This window comes from Streptopelia decaocto (genome assembly GCF_964273445.1).
Source record: "Streptopelia decaocto genome assembly, chromosome: 1".
NCBI classification, from domain to species: Eukaryota; Metazoa; Chordata; class Aves; order Columbiformes; family Columbidae; genus Streptopelia; species Streptopelia decaocto.
The window spans coordinates 36545898-36562822 of NC_138663.1; the positions used below are offsets into that span (position 1 = coordinate 36545898).

At 43.2% G+C, this 16925-nt stretch overlaps 2 protein-coding genes across 4 annotated transcripts in view; one reads left to right on the forward strand and one right to left on the reverse strand.

The window, feature by feature from the left end:
* The window catches only part of GNS (glucosamine (N-acetyl)-6-sulfatase), a 21671-nt gene extending 19323 nt beyond the window's left edge, over positions 1-2348 (reverse strand). Inside the window, exons 1-3 of the mRNA XM_082043676.1 lie at positions 2039-2348; positions 1326-1385; positions 440-646 (exon numbers count right to left, since the gene is read on the reverse strand). Coding sequence (XP_081899802.1) covers positions 440-646; positions 1326-1385; positions 2039-2179 — 408 coding nt within the window. The 5' untranslated portion in view covers positions 2180-2348. The remainder of the gene's footprint in view (positions 1-439; positions 647-1325; positions 1386-2038) is intronic.
* Positions 2349-3947: 1599 nt separating this feature from the next.
* TBC1D30 (TBC1 domain family member 30) overlaps positions 3948-16925 on the forward strand; it is a 113157-nt gene continuing 100179 nt past the window's right edge. For all 3 annotated transcript variants that reach the window (XR_014183864.1, XM_082050632.1, XM_082050633.1), the window contains exons 1-2: positions 3948-4229; positions 7117-7281. Coding sequence is in view for 2 of the 3 variants with exons in the window: in XM_082050632.1 (XP_081906758.1) it covers positions 3983-4229; positions 7117-7281 (412 nt within the window). In the remaining variant the exon portion in view is untranslated. The remainder of the gene's footprint in view (positions 4230-7116; positions 7282-16925) is intronic.

The following is a 16925-nucleotide window of genomic DNA, read 5'->3' on the forward strand; positions in this document are numbered from 1 at the left end:
TACATTAGTCAGGAATACTGAGAGAAAAATTTTTGCTTTAATGTTATTGTAACATTGTGCTCAGTCTCACACCATCTTGATGGTGTTCTTCAATACCACATGCCAATCTGTTTCTCCCAGTCATTAAAATAATAATTTCTAAAAATTACCACATCCGAACATACTAAAAAAGCCTTCAGATTCCATCATCCTTTCAAAGTTATTTTTTTAAATGTTTAGGCACCTACAGAACCTGATTTTAACCAAGTGAAGTTAAAGATTAGAACTTTGCGTTGTATTTATTCCATCTCAGCAAATAGAACTGTTCATCCAAGTAACACCATGTTAAACGTTTTGGGGACCCACCATTAGCTACAAATATAAAAATCACTGAGTGGTTTTAGAAAGGCAGACAAATGCAAATGAATTGCGTAACAGTAAGAAAATAAGCACAAAATACCTCATTCAAGTACTTTCCAGCAAAGAATGTTTGATAACCACACATAGTTTTGAGCAGCGCTGGGAAGGTATAAGGTTCTTGAATCTTCTGCCATAACTTGCTGCTACAGTTTCCTTCCAGAGTGTTATTGACAACATGATGATTGTGTGGATATTTTCCTGTTAAAATGCTAGCTCGACTGGGACAGCAAAGTGCACTGGGAACGTACTGGAAAAACAGGATGAAGAGATAAACGTGACTGACTTCGTAAAACAATTTTTCCTCAAAACTTATAGTTTCGAAATATCAGCTGGTAGGTTAACAAATTCACCAACATTAAAGCACACTTCTTTCTGGACACACAGAATACATCCCAAGTATTTTCACTAGTGAAAAGCTGCACATGAAACTGGTTAAAGGTTTCTGCAGCATATGCCATTCAACCCCTGCCCCCAGATTAGATGTGGTTCTTACACAGCAGCAAGTAACCATTAAAATACTGCTGGAAAGTTGATTCACTCCGTTATTTCAGCCATGGCAATAGAATATGAAAAGAGTGAAGTGAGTTTTCAGCATGCAGGAAGCAGAATGTTTTAAGCAGCTTCCTCTAATACTTCTCAGTTTATAGTAAAAACATTAAAATTATACAGTTTTACTTTACTGCTTAAGGAAGTCAGCACAAGTGCTTTTAGGAAGCGAAACTTTGCCTCTCGGATTCTAAACAAGACCTTGAAGTATATTCATTTTGAGACCTAAAAGTAATTAAGAGACTGAATTAAAAAAACCCACACACATATGTACAGACTTCATAAAACTATGACCAGCTTTGAGATTTTAGATTACCTAAAGCACAAACTACACAAAGGCACACACCTCAGAAGTTCTACGAGTTAACATTAACACTTACTGCATTTAGGAAGGTTATTCCCATCTGCGCAATAAGAGCATTGGTCTTCTTTAGGGGGGTCTGGAGGAAAAGTACCAAAAGGAAATCAACTAAAAATGTAAGGATGCAAGGCAAAGCATGGGAGGTGAAGAAGCCATATGAAGGCCTACCAGTACCACAGCTTTTAGACATATCCCAGGCAAGCCACTTCAGCTGCCTTTTCACTCGGGCCCCGCAGGACCGTGGTTACGCAAGTCAGCCCAGAGAGCAGAAGCACGGGGAGTTTCCAGGAACCACCTGCAGCTGCAGGGGCTGCACTGGAAAAGCCCCAGCCCAAACCCACCTGAGCCTCGGTGGCTTTCCGGAGCCACTTCGCTCGCCTGAGGAAGCCCCACCGCGACACTCCCCGCAGCGGCCCCGCGGGGACCGCGGCGCGACTCGGGCTGAGGCCACAGAGGGACAACGTGTCCCCGGCTCCGGGCTGAGCCCGGGCTCACCGCTTCTCACCCCAGGCCCAGGCCGCCGCTCCTCAGGGCCAGAGCGACCCTCACCTCAGGCCGGGCCCTCTCCCGGCTGCCCCCAGCCCACACCGGGCTGTGCAAGCTCGGCGGGCGGGCGAGGCTCGGCGAGGCCCCTCGCAACGCTCCCACCGGCCCCACGCACGACACCGCCCCTCCCGCTCCCCTCGCGGACGGGCCCACGGGAGGCCGCGGGCCGAGGAGCCACGGGGTTACCATGCCGCCCAGGCAGACGTCCTGGTCGTCCGTGAGGATGAGCACCACGTTGGGCCTCCGCGCCTGCCGGGCTGCCCCCGCGGGGCTCAGCACCAGCAGCGCGGCCAGCGCCAGCCCCCGGGCTACCATGGCGGGGGACATGGCGCAGTGGAGAGGACGGGCGAGCCGCCGGGCGGAGGGACGGAAGAAGCCGGTACCGCTCGACCCCGCGACGAGACGAGCGCCGGTGGGGCCACCGGCAGAGCCCTGAGGAGCAGCGCGCGGGCCCGCCCCGCCCCCGGCATATGACCCGGGAGAGCGGCGGGGGGGGCACGGGGCGGTGTCACGTGGCCCGGCGGGGAGCCGCCCCGCCTACGCCCCGCCTGCTCCCCGCCCTCCCCGGTGCCGCCGGTTGGCCCCGCCCCCTGTGGCGTGTCCCCGCCCACTTCCCGCGCGCTGGGGAAGCCGTTGCTTGGGGGTGGGGGGCGGGAGCGGGGGCCCCTTGCCGCCGCTGTCCCTCAGCGTTTGTTCTGAGGGGGAGCTGTTTAGTTGTAAAATACCGCGTTTTGTTACCAAATTCCGGTCGTTAGTCACCCGAGGCCGCCACGCTGACCCCGTCGGTCAGGGGAAACACCTCTGGCCCGCCCGCAGTGCCGTCGCCTTCGTTTGTCCCGGCCAATTAATCGTCAAATTGAAGGAAAATGCGTTATCGATATTGAGGAAAACCAGAAGGCGGGAACAGACAAGGAGAACAGTGGGGGCACGGGGAGCGCTGGGCACTTCAGACACCCGCGACAGCGGCAGCCCGGGCGCTGCGGCGGGCTCTGTCCGTGGCGCAGGCGGGCGGCGCGCCGGGGCAGCTCCGGGGTGAGGCTGCAGCCGCGGCGGCGTTACCCAGCGCAGCGCTCGGGCTGCGGGCATCGCACGGTGCGGCAGCGGCACAGCTCCCTCAGCCAGACCTCGGCTGCACCCAGCTCCGGTGGCCATACGAACCCTGTCATCAACTCTGTTTTACACGTTGTTTTACGGTGATTTACAGCAGCGTAATTACAGTCTCACGGTTACATCACTGAAGTTATGCCCTACATTTCTCATACCTTCGTCTCGGCCTTCCTTTGAGGAGGCACAGTGTGTAAAATCATAGAATCATCTTGGTTGGAAGAGACCCTCAACATCATCGAGTCCAACTATAACCTAACTCTAGTGCTAAACCGTGTCCCTAAGAACTTCGTTTATGTGTCTTTTAAACACCTCCAGGGATGGTGACTCCACCACTTCCCTGGGCAGCCTGTTCCAGTGCTTCACAACCCTTCCCGTGAATAAATGTTTCCTGATATCCAATCTAAACCTCCCCTGGCACAATTTGAGGCCATTTCCTCTCGACCTATCACTCGCTACTTGGGAGAAGAGACCAGCGCCCTCCATGCTACAATCTCATTTCAGGAAGTTGTAAAGACTCTCCAGACCCCTCAGCAACCTCCTCGCCCTCCTCTGAACTCGCTCCAGCACCATAATGTCTTTCTTGTAGTGAGAGGCCTAAAACTGAACACAGGATTCGAGCGCCGAGTACAGTGGGATGATCATTTCCCTAGCCCTGCTGGCCACACGATTCTTGATGCAAGCCAGGATGCTGTTGGCATTTTTGGCCACCTGGGCACACTGCTGGCTCATGTTTAGCCGGCGTGAACAGAACCAGACCGGGGAGGAAGCAGGAGCGGGGCAAACATCAGGACGGGGATCACCCCAGTGCAGCCGCACGTCGGACCAGCCTCGGGGTCGCCGCCGTGAGCCGAGGCGGGGCCAGCCCGCCCTCCCCGCCCCTCGGCAGGTGCAACGCCGCCCCCCCGCCCGCCACCGGCCACTACCACGCAGCTCTCGCGCCTCCTTTCCCTGCGTGCCCTCCCCCCGCGTCTCGCTGTGGAACGGGCCGAGCCCGGAACTCGGCGCTGCCGGCGGCTGCGGAACATGGAGGTGGGGGAGCCCGGGCTGGGCGGCAGGGCGGGCAGCAGCGCCGACAGCCTGGCCGAGGAGGACGAGGATGAGGAGGGTCCGGGCAGCGGCCGGTCCAGCCGCACCTCGTCGCTGGTGAGCGGGCTGCTCACCGAGCTCTACAGAGCTGCCGAGGCGGCCGCCCCCGCGGGCAGCGCCCGCTCCCGTGTCCTCCAGGATCTGCAGCAGCGACCGAGCCAGGTCAAGTACCTGCGACTGAAAGGTACAGCCCACCCTGCCTGCCTTGCCCTGCCCGCTGCCCTGGGCTCTGTCTGGGCTGGGAGCTGCCCCTGTCGCCTCGCTTTCCTCCTCTCTGCCTGCAAGGGAGTCCTGCCGAGAAGTTACAGTGCCCTCTGTGCTGCCTCTGTGCCTACATCTGTCCCTCGTCGTTTGTTCTCGTAGCCTTTACTCGTGGCCGTCTCTCCCAGAAGCTCCTGCACACTTAGCTGGGGTCTCCGCCAAACCCGGATCTCTGTGCTCCTCCCTCCTCCTTCGGTCTCGGTGCAATGGCAGCAAAAAGACGGTCACCTGCTACCAGTCGTTCTGTGACTGATGACACAAGCTGTTGTCCTTTAAGATCAGTGCTTTTCTTAACTTACAGTAACAAATCAATGACCAGCTGTCTTTTCTCTTTTCTTTCTTTTCTTTTTCTTTTTCTTTTCTTTTTCTTTTTCTTTTCTTTTTCTTTTCTTTTTCTTTTTCTTTTTCTTTTTCTTTTTCTTTTTCTTTTTCTTTTTCTTTTTCTTTTTCTTTTTCTTTTTCTTTTTCTTTTTCTTTTTCTTTTTCTTTCTTCTTTTTTTTTTCTTTTTTCCTTTCCTTTCCTTTTGCTATTTTTTTTTCTTAAACTAGAAGAGATGCTACACATACTGTGCCATAAGAGGTAGTCATTTTTTTCAGGTCCTTTTAGTCATACACTGTTTTCCCGAAAATAAGCCCTAGCATGATTTTTCAGGATTGTTGAGGATGCTAGGAATATAAACCCTACTCCAAAAATAAGCCTTAGTTACAGTTCATTTAAGAAGTCAATTTAAATAGTGTCCAGGCAGCTATATATGTAAAAAAGTAAAATCTTTTGGAGCAAAAATTAATATAAAACCCTGTCTTGTTTTTGGGGAAACAGACTTAAACTAAACCTGACAATTGTAAAGCTTGTTTTTAGGTAAGCATGTCTTCTGGGGGGTTGGGGGGAAGTGTAATAAAAATATAAATGCAATAGTCAACTAGGCAAAATCTAAATGAAACTATTAAATAATTCTTATGAAAGTGAAGTAGCCATAATACTGAATGTTTGTGAAAAGATGAAACTTGCAACTCGAAGCTGACCCCATGAGGAGGGCTGTACAAAGGCCTCTCATCTCCTGATGTCAAATCATTCTTGTTTTTGACAAGGAAAAAAAGCCAGAGGTGAATAAATGTGCCTGTTTTTTAGACCTGTGCAGTTTTCTGTTTCCATATTTGGCTTCTTAATGAGGTGATGTGCCATCTGGATGTTAAGAGATACAGCTCATGTGCTTCTGCGTGTCCTGTGGCAATCTGGGACTCAACAATAAATTTGCTTGTTCAGGAATATATTTTGTAGAATTTAAATGAATTAATTTTGCTGCAAAGGTAATTGTGTTTCCAGAGACGGCCAATCGGTGTGAGTGGGAAAAAATGCAATTCAGCTCACTGTTGTGGTAACTGGCTAAGTCAGTAGGAATACAACATAATTTGTTTGCTCTCAAAATCCATAGATGTGGTTTTAAATTGCCTTGCCTGTTACCAGTGATTGGGGTGCTGAAACAAGGTGGAGATGACAAAATACAGGACTGTTTTTCAAGTGGCTCTTTTTCCTTGCGGTCATTCTTTGCTCTTTAGTATTGCATGATTGATTGTCATTTCAACCTAATTTGTCATTTTCTTCAAGCTCTACAGAATTATTGAACAAGTTCTGCCATACGAGCTGAGCTGTTCACCGTTCCACTAATAATACCTTTTTCTGAATGCATACATATTTTTCTCACTGGATCAGGTTACCCAAGTATGGATTTTTTTTTTTTAATTGATTTTTCTTCCAGCATCAGGGAGGCACAATTGGATTTAAAGTGATACCACTTGAAAACTTACCCACAGGGAACAACAGCAAGCTGTTATGTTGCTGGTGGCAAGTTGCACCAGGCTGTGGCAGGGAATACTTAGGGCTGGGGTTAGAGCCACAAAGCTTGCAGCTCCAGGGATGCTGGGGTGCAAAAGGCATGCCAAGGGGAGCATGGCACTGCACCTACACCACTCCCTCCACACCTTTCTCATCTGGGCCACCCATGCATGTGGGGACCTGAGCCCAAGGACCAAGCTGCCATGAGGGTTAGGGTTCTGAGAGCCACAAAACTCACAGCTCTTGCAGTTCAGAATCTAATAGACATGACCCAAGCTTTGACCGGGGGGTGTGCCTCTGAGAACAGCACCGAGTACTCAAAAAATTAGTGTGTTTAGTCATCTGCTCGAAAACTCATTTTTTTCCTGGACCTGAAGCCCACTACATGAAGGACAACAGGCATATTAGACATAAGCTGAGCCATTTTGGTGAGCTAAGGGGATCTGGTGGCACTGTGACTGATGAGTGGAAATAGTTGAGGCTGTGACTGAAGCCACTTTGTTTGCATCTCAGTGGAGTTCCCCACTTAGAGCTCACCTCGGAGCTGCATGTCAAGCTTTTCAGGCAGCTTCTTGAAAATGTTCCTTTGTCTGTTACCATCTGTTTATTCCCCATGTACATTTTCCATAGGCAGCTTCTGGAAGGTACTGTATTTAAACTACACTCCCTGGTTACAGTGCTATGGGCATATTCTAGCTACATCTGTCATGATGTTTCCAATTTATGACAGTATAATTACTAAGATTCATACACTGTGCAATAAATTAAAGTACTAGAGTTTAAAACAAAATTAAAAGACTTTGGCTTAGATCCTGAAAATATTTATGATTGGGAATTATCCCAGACAAAAGAACTTGTAATTTGTACGTTTGTATATGTAAATGTCTGTGGGGAAGTCCCTTTGCATGTCAACTACAATAAGCTGTTTGCTCATGTTTCACTCTGTACCGAAGTTATTTTCTCTGTTTATTGGCAGATGTCGATGAATTAAAAACTATAAAACGAGAACTGAATTATAGAATTTCTGTTCAATCAGCAAAGTTGCTTCGTCTTCTGAAGCAGAAGGACAGACTTGTACATAAAGTCCAGAAGAACTGCGATATCGTCACAGCTTGTTTACAGGCAGTTTCCCAGAAACGAAGTAAGTACTTTTTGTGCGTGTGTGTACTAGTGTAACCCATTTATTTCATTAATGTGGGCAGTATTTCAATTAAGTCCTCACACTTGATTTAAAGTCAAGAGGCCAGGCTATGCTATTCCTTAGATATGAGTGGCTTCCAGTGATGTCAGTGGCACCTGGGAACAGGCAAAGTTCAACTAGCTCAGCTAGGAATGGTGCCATAGCCTCCGCTTTGTGTGTTGGTGCGGTGGACTTACTGTATATTGCCTGCCAGGCCTTTCAGCTTTAATTCACAGGAAGCCCAAGCTCAATTTTTTGGTGTGTGTACTGTGTTTAACTGTGTGGTTTTGTATGATTATAAAGGAGATGTTAGAACTGGAAACTATAGTCAGCATATGTGATTGTCTTCCAGGAGCATTGTTAGAAAGGAGTGTAACTCCTTTATATCAAGTTGATGTAAGACAAAGAGTATTACTAAAAACAAACCCACTTCCCTCAAATCTCTTCATCAGCACCTGTGTTTTTTGGGGTTTCAGAGGGGGTATATGGGAAGGAAGAGAAATGTTGTTCTTTAATTGTTTAGCCTTTTCTTCCAGCACAGTGAAACCTTTTTATTTGACTTGGCAAAGTTGTCATCTAAAGATAGGCTGAAGTGCTTTTGTTAGCTCTGCTAAAGTGAAACTGCATGAATGCCGTATGTAAAAATAAATAGAAATTATACCTTTAGAAAGGACATGTGAAAATAACCTAATGTTCCCTGTCTTATTTTTTCATTAACATGCAGCGTGACAGGTACAGAAATGTTCAGGTACAGTAAATAAAGCATGGTCTTTTCACAAAAATGCCTGTAGGAGCTTTGAGGTGCATGTAGAAATTTTATTAAAAGAATCTTACTGTAGTGGCATGTGCTAATGTAGTTTAGTTAAGGGTTTGTATATCACTGTGAAACATTAAGTGTTTTAAAGTGTTCCTTTGTTTTATTTAAAACTAGCATGAAAGTTCTTGGCTGTCATGCACTGTGTAACCATATTTCTTGTTCTCACCTATTCTGTTTCTTTCTCAACATCAGCTTGATAATTGAGTCCTCTGTGCCATTAACACTTAAGCATATACTCTAGTCTCATTTAAAATGAGACTACTTGGATTTTGTATGTGTTTAAGTATTTAGATGATTTGACTATAGATTCTGAAGGTCTGAGCATCCCAGCCTCATTTGTTAGGTAAAAACCTATTGACTGAAAGGCATATAGGATTGCATCTATATATGAATGTGTTTTTAGAAATTTCAGGTACTATTTTACACTTAAATTAATGTGGCATTATGTTTAAAATGTGCTAGTAAAAACTCAGAAAGCTGAAGTTTTAAAGTAATGCAGTTTATTGCCTGATATCCATTCATGTCCATGGAGGTTTTTGAAGACTGTATCTGTGGGTTTGTATATTACATCTCTTTAAGTAAGATATTTTTATTACTTACGTAGCATATTTATCTCGTATTGATTTTCAGCTTGTATTTTTGAAAATCCAGATGTATGTATTCCAGGGCACTAAAAGCTTAGTTATTTATGCTTTAAGATCTAAGCCAAAGGTACTGTGAATTGCTGAATGACTCCTGATAACTTCAGTTACTTTGGGATAGATTGAGACCATGTTTTTATTGCTCACTATAAATGTACTAGCACTATACAGAGAATGCAGGAATAAACTTTTGCTGTAGGATGTACACTTTACATTTCTTGATAATTGTGCCTTCGAGGCAATATTTGATCAAAAGCTGTCCAAAGGCAGGCACAACTTGTTGTCTTACCTCCAGCTATTCATTCTTGCCTTTGTATTATTTCCTGTGTAGTGGTAGTAGTAGGAACCCTTGTATGGGATATAATGAATCAAACTGGACAAGTGATCTGGCAAGATAATTACTTTTTTCTTTTCTGTAACAGTTCCCTGTTTCCATTTTCTGCAGAGGGCAGTAGAAATAGATGCACAGGAGAAGTTGATTGCTTAGAGTAGCTTGAGAAGTGCAGCTGCTGAGTCTGTAGTTAAGTCCTAAAGCCTCAGCAATATTGTTATGCTAACAGTGGAACAATTTATTTTCTCTTGTTTTAACTTTTAAAAGAGCAGTTAATGTGATGGAACATGAAAAAAATACATGCTTCCCTTCCACCCCAAAATGTATGAGAATTTTTCTGCCCACTAGAGCCCTTGGAAACTAGATTTTCTGTGGACTGCCCTCTCATTCTTAAATATTAAAAACATTATTATTAATTTGTAGAAGTTTTCGTTGTCACAGCTTTTTCTGATTTAAGTATGTACTTGCAATATAATGTTATATGTCGTAAAGCTTTATAATGTGCTTTCATGTACAGCAATAACATTGTGATGTCCTGTGGTACTAAAATCTTTATCAAGTATGGAAGAATTGTTATAATATTTTTTTTCTTTTGAAGTATATTTTTAGTGGCAAATTAAAATGTCTTGAAGTTGCATTATAATTTATTCTAACATTTCAAAATATAAGTTATTCTTCAACTGATTTCATATAGAGTTTCAAGGTATATTTATGCTATTGCCGCACTGGGAATTTTTATTCCCCACATATAATGAAATTTCTATGTTGAGGAAGAACTTTAGTTCTAAATTAAGCTTCAGTTCACATTCAGATGTTTGAATGCTACCTTTAAGCAATCTGTACAGACCAATTGCAAACAAATACCTTTTCAGGAAAAGATGGAAATTCTGTCTTGATGCTTGATTCTGGCTTTGTCAGACCCTTTTTGAATACTGTCTGACAAATTCAGTTCTAGTGGTAACTTCAGCTAGTTAGGCATGTATAAGGCTGATAAATTTGATCCTTTATTTTCTGATGAAAAAATGATGCAGCATTTGAACTCCTGAGTGGATAGAGTAAATGTGGAGGAACTGTTGCCAGGATGACTTCATAACTTGCCGTCTTTCACATTATACTGTTGACTCTTATCCCCAGCAGGTGACGTATGTTTTGCATACAAATAGGTATTACCATAGAAAACAAAATTCACTGCAGAGTGAAATGCATTTTGTTCAGAAGCATGAATGGCTACGGCTCAGTTGAGGGAGGATAAGTTGTTCTGTTCGATACATGCTAAAAGCAGTACGCTGTGCTGACCAGTTTCATTTTAATAACCATTTTTTACTCAAATTTAAATAAAATACTCCAGTGAAGAAAAGCAGTAAGAGAGAAATCACAGTGATGTCCGACTGGCAAACATGGCTTCTGGGCACACACTTCTCTTACTCTTGCGATTTTGACTTAGTTGGAGTAACACGATATAAGTTTGTTCAGTAGCACTGTGAACTATTTCAAATCTATCTTAGAAAACAGAGTGTTTTATGCACTTCATTATATCATTTGAGAAAAGCAGCGCTCAGTAAAAAAAATAAATAAAGGCTTTGCAGCAATCATCTAAAGAATATGCAGAAGACATCTCATTCTTTTCTTTTTTTTCCTGTATTTTATACAGTGACATCTTGCTTATATTAGTAAATGTATTTTGACTGATCAAATTACAAACAAGAAGTTCCTTGAATCACAAATTTTGGTTGCCTGCCATTTTAGTAAAACAAACAAACAAAACAAAACAAAACCTCCCACACATGTATTATCTATGAATGATTTATAAGTAAAATAATTCAGCTCAATTGTAACTCAGTCTGGCTATAAGTAAGCATGAATGCTTAAATCTGATTCAATATGAAAGTAGCTGAAGTTATATTCACAAAAGGTTCATTAATATTCTCTTGTATTTTTAGTGGAGAAATAATTTTTGTAGAAAATGTCACAAAAAGATCATCAATTTTGTGTTGTGCAGCTATGGTGCTAGGTTCCTATGACAACTTTAAATGTGTCTCGTGCTATGTTCAGAAAGACTCATAGTATTCTTTGTTGTAATACTTGTTTAGAAACTGATTAAAAGCAAGTATTATTCTTCTGCTATTTCAGCATTGCCTCCTCTACAGAATTCTCTAAGATAACAATAAGCATTAGCTTCCTAGTTTTTCTTTTTCTCCTCCTGGTTTGATTTAACACAGAGCCAGTAGAGGGAGACAGCATATTTTATTTTGTGCCGAGATAAAGGTGTGTCTCTGGTTTTCAGAGGTTGGTGGCTTTCATACCCTTTCCTTAAATGCAAAAGGCAGCACTTTACAAATGTGGCCAGGCAATAATTGGATGAAAAGATGTAAAGTCTGGGTGTCAAATAAATGTTGTTCACAAAGGAAGTATTAGATTCCATATGTGAAGTAGTTGAAAAATGGTGGCAAATGGCTTCTTAATTAAAACTGAGATCATTAATTCCCACATGGTCATGGAGGTTATTCAGAAGCTCCTGAGTGAGCTGAATGTTTTGGATTCCGACTACAGAAGTTCAGAGGCTTATGTATATACTTACTAGCAATACTTGTGATCTCTTTGAGTGCATCTTAACTGGATAGAAAGCCAGCACAAACTGGCATCACCTGGGCATAGATTGGTAGCCTGTGTGCTCCCAGGGGATGGACAGAGTTTTCTGGTAGAAGACAGGGCTCTGAAGTCTCCTCAGCTTCTGAGAACGTGTCTCCATGGCCTCAACTCTCCTCACAGGGTATGGAACTCTCCTGGGGAAAATAGGAAAGCCTTGCCTGATGTTGTCATTGTATGAATTGGTTAGGAGAGGACTGGGCAAGATCTTCGTCATCAGGTGTCTCTGGATAAGTGCAACTTAGATACACAAAAGTACTTGCACATCTAGATTAAACTTCTATTTTCTCTCTCCTTGCTTCCTCCCTCCAAAGTTTCTCTTTAGCATCAGTCCTGCTGCATCTGTGTGTCCTGTCCCATCTTCCACTTTTTTTTTCCCCCTTCCTAACTCTTTATTAGCTTTTCTCACTTGATACCAATCTTCAAATACTGGACTTCTCAGCCCTGTTCCATTTTCCCCCTCCCTAAGTCTTGTCCACCCTGCTGTGTCTACCTCTGGCTCTCAGTCAGACTATTCCTTGTGTTTCAGTTTTCCTCACGTTGTTCTTTAGTCTCTTTTACATGTTATTCCTTGTCTTTTTCCTGTATGCACTAATTATCTACTTGCCTGTTTTCTCCATCCCTCATCTTTCCTCAACTTTTGTTATGAAGCCAAGGCAGATATTCAATCAAACTTTCATAATAAGAACTAAAATTTCTGAAGGTCTAAGGACAATAATACAATATACAGTTGAATATTAACACAGCTAATATTGATTTGATTGACCTTGAACTTCATAAGGTTCTTGGAGGAGAGGGAAATTTTTCACAATGAGAACAATCGGCTTTTGTAATATTCTCCCTCATGGAAGTGGATTCCCCAATGTTGGGGAACTTTTAAGATTTGGCTGGACAGGGTGCTGGGCCATCTTGTCTTTTGCCAAAAAGGTTGGATCAGATGATCCTTGAGGTCCCTCCCAAACTGGTGTTCTATGGTTCTATGAAATGATTCTATGATTGTCTTTCTAGATCAGATGTCTTATAGCATGGGGCAAACAGTTGTGTACATGTGGAATAATTAACGCAGGTCAAATGATGCTTGAGGCCTATCTGCCTTTTCTCACTTCCTAGGAGTTCGATGTATTCTTGCAGTTGTATAAATATGCTTTAACTTGGAACACCTCAATTGATCTGGTTGATTTTTTAAAAATTTCTTTATGAAGCATTGAATTATGCAGTGAATGCTGCTACTGTGGCAGTTTTGTCCTACACTCACCCCCAAATCTCCATTGTTATAAATTAGGGGCCAAATTTTAAGCTTTTATTTGTTTTTCATGTTCCTCATTTTAATGTCTGAACTATATATTAAAGAGGAGAATGTTCTGTATTAAAAATAAAAAATATTAATGTCTGTGGTATTTGCAATTAAAAGAGAGACTATCATGTACTTGCTGTGTTCACCTGCAACTCTAATTTAGATTTCCAATTGGATGTGAAACAGGTCATTCATTTAGAAAACCTTGTCTCATTTTCAAGGTGTTGGTCTAATACATTTTAAATTCAACTCAGTAGATCTGACGTTTGAAGCCAAATGAATCTGCTTCAGTTACTTTTTTATAGCAATAGCTATTTAATTGATCTATCAAAAGTACATTGTTCTTTTGATGTGGTTAAAATAGGAGGTTTACTTCATAATATGGGATCTGGTTTCATGTGAGTCATCCTCAAGTGACTCAATTGGCTGCATATTTCAGTTCAGTAGCTTTCCTATTATCTCATCTGTATTGGTATGCTTGGTTACATTACTGGTCTCTACCTTCTGGGGGTTCTAATGAATTTGATTCTTTACATTGATGCTGTGGCTTTTTGAAATGCATACTTAAGAAATGTTGCTTGTGGCTACTTCTTGTTTTTCCTAATAAATTGTTCTTAATTTAGTTCTACATAGTCCTTTGAAGCCTTTTGGTGGGGAAAGGGAAATGGAACAAAACAGAATCAAGAGCTTGGGAAGGTCATAGTCATCTTAAGTTGTTCAAACTGTCGCCAAAAGTAGGCTGAATTTCCTTTACAGGCAGTTGCCTATTTGTAGCAATACATGTGGAAATAAATAGAATATTGCTATTGATTTTGAATTGTTACTGCTTTCATCAAACAGTTATGCCCAAGAGAGTGAAGGCTTGCTCTGTTACTTATGACTCAAGAGGTTGAGGTGGGCTGAGAATTGGTTAGCAAGGATTTTGTAACCCATTCTGTGTCCTGTGCTGATTTGCAAGGACTGAAGTAGTGGAACAGTTAGAAAAGGAGAGAACCTGTATTTAGGGATGCCTGAGATGGCTCAGTGGGGATGGTAGCTGTGCACTTGGCCCATGAGCCGCATTGGGCCACGGGGCAGCAGTTCTTTTGATCTGGGTGGTGAAACTCATCTACCAGTCCCTTGGGTATGGGCTGTGCATGAGGGAAGATGACTGTAGATGTGCGATCATAACTGACTTGTTCATTGTTATCCAGCATTATTAATGAATAGTGTGATACTTAAAAATATTATTGGAGAACCCTTAAAAAGAGACACCTATTTTGGCGAGTACAAAATTAAATGCTATTTAGATTACCATATTTAATTCAGCTTCAGCCAGCCAAGATTCTGAGAAATCTGAAAGCTTATTCCATTCCATTGGGAGCCTGGACTGAGAAGAATTACTTTCCTTCTAACACTAGGCTTGGAGGAGGAGGGCTGCAAACAGCATCATTCATTGCAGTGCACCAGGTCATGAAGAAATGTTTCAATGAGTAGGTGTGTGTCATGTTTAGTATTTGATAATGTAAATTAGATTGCATATTCTGGATATCTGTTGTCTGTGAGAAAGAGAAGTAAGTGTTATCAAACATAACACCAGTACTGTGGAACGCTGAACAAAATGTTGATGCTTTGCAAGGGCAACAATTTTTGTTTTTAAATGCCATTGGGAGTTTACGGCCACAGTATTTTATGCAGTTTTGGAAGTTATCCATATCTAAAGTGCCATCTCTGCGTTAAAGGCTGACAACAAATCACTAACTGAATAATCCTGATGACTTTTTTAGGTAATGAATTCCATTATTACTTACTTTTGATGAGAGTATGATCTTGGAACTGGTCTTTGAGTGGCGCAGCCAGGATGCTGAGGCTCAGAAGCAGCATGAGGGAAAATATAATAGCTCAGCAGAGCAGCACGTCAGTAAAATTCTGGTTCAGCACTGTGCTGCTCCAGGACCTCTCATGGGATATTCTTCTAGCGAACTATCAATTAAGTTCCCAGACTTAAAGTGTAATTGTGCTGCTGATGAGACGTGCACACAGAGCGTGGATCTTGTAGGTAATGAATTTTGACATCTTTGATCACTTGATGAGCAGTAGCATTGGTAAGCCCTATGGGGAAAGACCACCCCACTTTACTGTCTCCAGGCAACTCCTCAGGCTGATCCATGCCTGCCCCACAAAGCCGACCCGTATGTGAGTCCATAGAAGCCCTTGGCTGGTTGGTTAAATATACTTCAGCTGACTGCCACCTTCTCTTCCTGATACTCTCCACTCTAAAAAATATATCTGTAATATAAGTTCTAAATTGGCAAACTGTCCAATCAGTTTCCTTACAAGCTCAGCAATTTTTGTGCTTGGGCAGATATGGTGTCCCTCAGAGGCTGCTTTGGGCCTAAGTTCAGTTTCTTGACTCCCAAGATGAAATAAAATTTCTTGCCTTTTCTGGTCATATCTCAACTGAAAAGTTCTTTTGGTCTGTGCCACTGCAGGCTATCAGATTCAAAAGACGGCAAGAACTAGTGCTTAGAGCAGTACAGAACTTGGAATCCTCACTTTGAGGGAAATTCTGCTTTAAGAATACAGCAACTAGAATATCTTGTTCCAGCATGAAATAAAACACCTACTCACAAAAGTCAATTGCTTATGAAGCAAAATTCGGAAAGCCTACATTTTTGAACCAAAATGCTTTGTTCAGATTTTGACACCTCACCCTTTTTCATTTCACGTTATGTAACGAGCCATTTCCAACTAAGATGTTAAAAAGTTAAATCCTAAAAAGAGTAAAAAATTATGCTTTTAGCATGTGGAAATATGTTTTCATCAAAGATAACATTCTGCTATGAAGGACTTTGCTCTCCAGAAGCTGGTATTTTATGGCAAAGTTTCCATTAAAGCGGTTCCAATCAACTTTGAGATCTTCCCGGGAAGATGCAGCCAGGCGTCTCTGCAGCTCAGGCCCTGGCTGCCCAGGCTGGTTTAGGGGGCTGAGGAGCCAGCATACATTCCTAAGCCATGTATTTTTCTTCTGCATCTTTAGGGATTATATGAGTCCTTACATTTCTGTGTCACATACTTTTTTGTCCCTAACTCTCACTGCTGAAGTGTCTTACCTCTGTCAAAAATACCTCCCTGCCCTCCTGAACAAATGCCATCTCATATTCCATCATTGGCTAAAACTTGCACGGTTCTCGAAAATGGCTTTTGTCATGGGCTGCTTCAGCTATGTTCTTCAGGATTTAACTGAGCAAACTGTCCTGGTGCCTGCTTCGACTGGACGTGGGATTGCTTTTGCTCCAAACCCCAGGAGTCTGTTTAGGATCTGGGTACTTAGAGTTTCCCATGACACTGGGCAGTGCTTGATATCAGCAGGGAGTGTAAGAATATACCTGACTGACACTTTTTTCTTTTAATTATGCTACTTTTAATAGGAAATTGGCTGTGTTCCAAGTTGGGGTCACTGCTACTAATAAATTCCTGGGGGCAGTGTGGAGCCTGCTGACCAAAAGATCATTACCTGCTTGAGGGAGGTGCCACCTCCTGCCTCTCTGCTGCTGCTCATTCTCCAGTTCAGTGAGCTGCTGTCTCTGGAGGGGTGGGATTTTCCTGGAAAGGGGAGATGCCAGGGGTTCAGGGCTAGGTGAAAGCTGAGTAAAATGAACAGGTGACCTCAGGCACTTGCCTCTGTGAGGAGAGATCCTTCAGCTGCATGTTCTCTTTTGCCTGTCAAGCCTCAAACTTAGCCCCAAATGTGCGTCATGCAGAAGCAAGAGGCTGCTGAGTACAGCAACTTAACCATTTGGGAGATACCAGGCCTTCACCCAAGGAGTGTGGTGAGTCCTGGGAGACCGTGGTCAACCAGCCATGGTGTCCCACTGCTGTGTAAGCTGTGAGCCC